This window comes from Physcomitrium patens, chromosome 8, assembly GCF_059467195.1.
Source record: "Physcomitrium patens ecotype Gransden chromosome 8, ASM5946719v1, whole genome shotgun sequence".
Lineage (NCBI taxonomy): Eukaryota > Viridiplantae > Streptophyta > Bryopsida > Funariales > Funariaceae > Physcomitrium > Physcomitrium patens.
In genome coordinates this window covers 37,537-43,730 of record NC_143417.1, presented here as the reverse complement: position 1 = coordinate 43,730, position 6,194 = coordinate 37,537, and the positions used below count along the sequence as shown (strand labels likewise).

At 27.6% G+C, this 6,194-nt stretch overlaps 1 protein-coding gene across 1 annotated transcript; it reads left to right on the top strand.

Moving 5' to 3' along the window:
* Positions 1-3,626: 3,626 nt before the first annotated feature.
* LOC112285348 (zinc finger AN1 and C2H2 domain-containing stress-associated protein 16) lies at positions 3,627-4,888 on the top strand. The gene is made up of 2 exons (XM_024526080.3): positions 3,627-3,934; positions 4,058-4,888. The coding sequence occupies exons 1-2, from the start codon at positions 3,845-3,847 to the stop codon at positions 4,544-4,546; spliced, it is 579 nt and encodes a 192-aa protein (XP_024381848.1). The 5' UTR covers positions 3,627-3,844; the 3' UTR covers positions 4,547-4,888.
* Positions 4,889-6,194: the final 1,306 nt, after the last annotated feature.

Genomic DNA, 6,194 nt, shown 5'->3' with positions numbered 1-6,194 from the left:
AACAAAGTCTACTATGAAGAGAAGGAAGGGACTCAAGAGAGAGTAAGGAGACAGCCTGTCAAAGATATCCATCAAAGAGTTAATTTTCAAGCAAAAAGAGGTCCAAAAAAATGTCTTTGTAATCGTGGCTAGGTTCCATAGCTAAAGCTAATGCAAAGACAAGAAAATCCCACAAAAAAGAAAAATAATCTCAAGCAGATTGAGAAGTGCCATATCAAGCTCAAAGCCAAAAAATCGTCAAGTTTCTAAAAAATCAGTTGAAAGAGGAGATAGAACGACAAGTCACTGCAAACATCATCACACATAATCGGAGTGTAATAATATCAATATTATTAATTTTATCATATTATTCTAGTTAACTTACTCAGTCTACTTTGGAAGCATAACTATCTCATGGATTGTGATTCCAGCTTGTTTTTCCACTCATGTTATAACACTGCAGTGGCTTTAGTGAATGCCAAATGATTCATCTCAAGCACAATCTTTGTTGCTCTCAGTTATGAACTATCTTGAGCACCAAATTGTCCAATGTTGTTCAATATCACTTTATATTTGGCAAATTCATTCTTTTTATCATGTACATACAATGTATTTGTGTTATATGTTTGTATATATTTACACGGTTGCTAATGCCACCACATCTTTGCTATTGCTACTACAACTTATTTTTATTAGCTTTTTAATTATTTTTTGGATAAAAATTAAAATTATTTTTATATAATTTGAAATATATATATATATATATATATATATATATTGGAAATATTAATAGAGTATTTTTTTAATTCAAAAAAGAAAAATTATAGAAATATGTTGTGGGTGGCAAGTTGTAGTAGCAATAGTGAAATTTGTGGTGATATGTGGTGAACAACAAATTATGGTGGTAGTAACAAATATGTTGTGGCATTAGCAATACTTTATATTTAAATCTTATTTTACAGATTTTTTCATGGTTATTTGAAGTCTTTGAATGTACTATATAAAATCTTTGTGAATGTAGAATACAACAAAATTATAGAATTTATAAAAGATTACACAATTCAATCTATATTGCACTATATTTATAAGATTAACACCATCAATAAAAGAAAGTTTTGCATGAAATTTCTAATAAATTTGGTAGAAAATCATCTTTAAATTGATATCAATAAAGTATCTTCTATCTACTATTTTATAAAAAAAATCTCAATTTGTAACTATATATATATATACATATATATATATATATATATATACACACATACACACACACACACACACACACACACATATATATATATATATATATATTAGTAATAAATTTAAAAAATAATATATTTTTTATTTTATTAAAATTTATTTATTTTATCTAAATAAAAAAAATCCTTTGTATTATAATTTCGTTGACTTAACATAAGTTAACTTTAAAAATTTGTTGAATTGGTCCTTGAATCTTAAGTTTTTAACTAATTTATCATTTATTTAATATTAATATTTTAAAGGTGACTTGATCATATAATATTTTTTGTAATATTGTCTATATATACTTAGAATATATTTATTATTTACTTAATAAAGAAGACGATCTATTTTATTTTATTTTCTAATTTTATTTAGGATCAATTTTAATTCAATTTATGTCATTTTTTATAAGAATTATTTTAACAACTAAAACATTATTATTATTTTGTAAGATTAATTTTAATTTAAAATAGGCTTAGGAATACTTCAAATTTTAAAAAATTATTAAATTTTAGAATTTTATTATAATTAAAAAATGATTTGATTTTTTCAGTTTAGAATATTTAACATCAAATAAATCAATGTCCAATAAAATAAATAAATAATTTTATCACGACCAAAATTTGTAATATAATACTTGGTATATTTGTAATATAATATATCTAGTATAAAGTGTGAAAATAGTAAATAAAAATAAAATAAAAATAAAACTTCAAAAAGAAATATTGAAAAAATTAAATATATATAATAAAGTAATAAGGATAGTATAAATTAAATTTTCTTAAATTATTAAAAATAGATTAATTGTTTTAAATAACTCACATTGTGCTTTATGAAAATAAAAACTATTTTAAGGATTATAAATAAAAAAAGAAATAATAATAATAATAATAATAACAACAGCTAAAATAAAAATTCATAGATCATATCAAAATTTTGTCAATAAATTTATTAAAACTAATCCTACAAACACAATACAAGATTGCTTTAGCAAAATTAAACAAAAAATTTAAGAAAATTTCTTAATTGAAGGAAAAAAAAAAAAAAAAAAAAAAAAAAAAAACCTTCATTATGTAATAAAATTATAATAACTAATTCTTAGTAGCTTTCAAAACAACCACAAACTTCAGAAGATAGTAAAAATAATAAAATTTAAAAAATCTATCTATTTGTATAATATATTTATTATTATTTTGATTTTCTGATTTTATGATTTTTTAGCAATAAAAATAAAATTAACCATAGATTTTTAAAAAGTATAAAAGGATGTAAATTTAGTTTCTTCATAATCTAAAAAAAGCAATAAAAATTTCTAAAAGGATATATCAAAGAGCTACAAAGTTTCTTAGTTTAGATTATTCTAAATTATTTTTTAAAATACTTATGAAATATTTTTTAATAAAATTTAAATATTCCAATTGTAATTAAATATCATTTTTACCATCAATTTAATAAATTTTTATATAAATATACTGTGAGAGTTGCAATGTAAAAGTTGTAAACTTAAACTATGTAATTAGAATAAAATGGCCTTTAAGATGGAATCTTACATATTAATTACTTGATTTCTTTTTATTGGAGTAAAAAATTAAAAATTAAATTATTTATTATAATTGAAGAAATAACATACTAAGAAAAAATAATCTACATAAAATTAAAAGCAAATAAAACTTATTGGTTTGTTAGTAATCTTTGATTCTTTGGATAAGATTCATTGTCAATGCTCTAAGTAACCAAAAATTAGGTATGGTTGAGGCACTTTTACATATTTGTATAGTATACTTGCCTTTTAAAACCTTATATATCTGTATATGATTTTTTTATTTTTTTCTTTTAGGTCAATCATGGCATTAAAGCTTAAAATAAAAATAAATAAAAAACACAGTAATTTTTTTTTATAAAAATGGTGTTGCATCAGAGAATTTTTAAAATCAGAAAATAAAATAGAGTCATCCATGATTGAATGGGTTAATTATATGTCGCTGGATTATTTATAATTCACAAATATATCACCACCTGGTCTTCGACTTTCGCGTTTTCGTTTTCGCCCACTTTATACGTTTTCGTCCCCATGGACGTTTCGTTTCGGTTTCGTCGACGTCCCCGCTGAGCATTGCAGCCAAGTCTCGCTCGCTCTGCGCCTGCGAAGGAGGCGACGATGCTTCCTGAGCCGGGCATTTCAGATGGATCCGATTCAGTGACGCTGGTTTCGTAGCCAGTTTGCGGGCATTGAATCTCAGGCTTGACGGAGTTTCGAAACCCACTTGGGACTTTCAGCCTTCATGGAGGCCCTGGAATCCTCTCGAATCTCTCGCACCTCAGCCCTGTCTTGCACAACAAGTTTCCTTCATCTTACTTCATCTCTGATAAACCCCTTCTCCGCTTCTCATGCCCACTCAATCGAACGCTTTCAATTGCTCTTCAACGTCTCAGTGGTTCTGATCAGATTCTCAATTGCTCATATAGGGTTGATCACTTTGCGCATATTTGAATCGCAGAGCTTGGTGGCGATCGTCAGGTTTCCTCAAGGTGGGTTTGGAGGGGGGCGGGAACGGAGGAATTTAGGGGGTTGGTCGGTGTTGGGTTTTTGTAGCGGGCTGCGGAATTGAGTTTAGAGTCGGAAATGGAGTTTCCCGATTTGGGACTGCATTGCAGCGAGGAGACGTGCCATCAGCTCGACTTCTTGCCTTTTAAGTGTGATGGTTGCCGCAAGGTATGGTGACGAATTCCTCTAGTGTAGAATTATCTTGAATGCAATTCTTATCCGTATTTCTTAGTTCTTTTTGTCCGGAATTTTCCGGTGCTGATGGTCTCGGTGTTCAATCCCCACTGGCAGGTCTTTTGTCTGGAGCACCGGACCTACAAGGCACACAGCTGCGCGAATGCGAATCACAAGGACGTCAGCGTTCAAATATGCCCTGTTTGCGCAATGAGTGTGAAGACCGTGTTTGGAGAAACCGTCGAGCTCACAATGAAGAAACACCAGCAGAGCAAAACCTGCGACCCAAGGAATTACGTCAAAATGACCAAGAAACCAAAGTGCCCCGTGCGGGGATGCCGCGAATTGCTAACCTTCTCCAACAAATACTGCTGCAATGCTTGTCAGAAAACTGTGTGCCTTCGACACAGGTTCCCTTCAGATCACGCCTGCGGGATCGCTCCAACTAGAGCGACAGCGCAAACTGCCGCAGGATCGAAGTTTCTGGCGTCGTTTGCGTCACGACATTCGGACATGGATTGTGGCGCCGAGAGCAACCGGATGGCGTCGCTCTACATCTTCGAGAAGAAAATCGACCAGGAGAAAACGCCCACGGTGAAACCCTAGTTTGATTCCGAAGCAGCTCTTTGTACACATATCGACGTAGAACGATGCCCACATGAATTTAAGATCGCGAGCTCATTTTATAGAACAAAATCCCCCCCCCCCTCGAATTTTTTGGGTATTCGCTCCTGATCGTTGATTTTTGGCCTCAACGAGATGCTTAGGGTAACGATGATTTAGGGTTTTACTGTTGCCCAATGTGCGATATAATTCGCTAAATCAACATAAAAAAGGGTTCCCATCACCTTTTTAGATCATGTTGAAATCTGAACTTGGTGACTTGTAAATTCAAATGTTTCCTCAAGGGGAACTTTAATCTAAATTTATGACTTTTTAAGAGACAAACATGTTCTTCTTTAAATCCTTGAAAAGATTGTATGTGTAATTAGTAAATACCATTTTATAAATGGTACATTCAACATTGTAATCTTAACCAATGTAACTTTAAGTGAGTATTTAATATCATGTTTTGTAAATTCTATTTCATTATCTAAATTAATCAAAAATTAAAAAAATAAAAACAAAGAAAAGGTTTTATATTCAAATTTGAAGATGAAATTTTTTCTTTTGCAATTTGTAATTTTTCATATGGCTTGTCAGAGAAAAATAGAAGAGGTTTAAAACAATAAATGATGATAAAATTCGTAAAGTAATTTAATTGAATAATGGGATAAGAATACCAAAATATTTTAAAGCGTTGCTTGTTCTAAAATATATAGAAAATCACTAAAATGTAATGTTAGATACCATCATTAGCTTAATATGTTTATATTCTATTATAAATTTACTTAAAAACCAAAATGTATGACAAACAATAAGTTATATGTATGTATCTCGAAATATATAATATGGTTTAGATTTTCAATTTATTACTCTATTTACTAAAGAATTTAAAATTATTTTTGTAATTTTACAAAAATTAAATTATAATACTTTATTTAATATTTGTGTGATATTTTATTATTTAAAATTTTAGAATAGAAGTGTACATAAAAAAAAAAATGTTGTATCTATTCTTTAATCTTGTGATATCTTCACTTTAGTCTTTGTAGTTCTTCATTTATATAACTATGATATTTTGGCACAATTATCTTTTTTATTTTGGCACTTATCAAATCTTTTAAATTTTACTTTTACTTCTCAATTATTTTGTTATGTAATTTTAAAATTATGTATTAGGACATTTAGTTATGTTTTAATTCAAAGATAACTTCTACTTATAATATTAGTAGTTAATTAATTAGATATTTTAAAGAATAATAAAGGAATATTGAATTAATTCCTATATATATATATATATATATATATATATATGTATAATTTTTGAAGTATTTTTTAAAATGCTTTAAAAGAGTTTTGCATAAGTCTATATACATTTAACAATACTTAGAATACTCTAGAGGAAATTAAGTATTCTTCCAGAAAAACATATATTATTTTAATAATACTAGAAAACTAATTTATTTTCTTAATTTTACATATGCTTTTGTGTATATATACAACTTAACTATAATGGTATTTTATATTAGCATCATATAATTAATAATATTAATATTATAAAATACAATTAATAATGTACTTAGTGATCATATTTAAAGATTTTTTTTATTATTTATAAAACATATATATTGTTTGAAATAGATATTTTAAT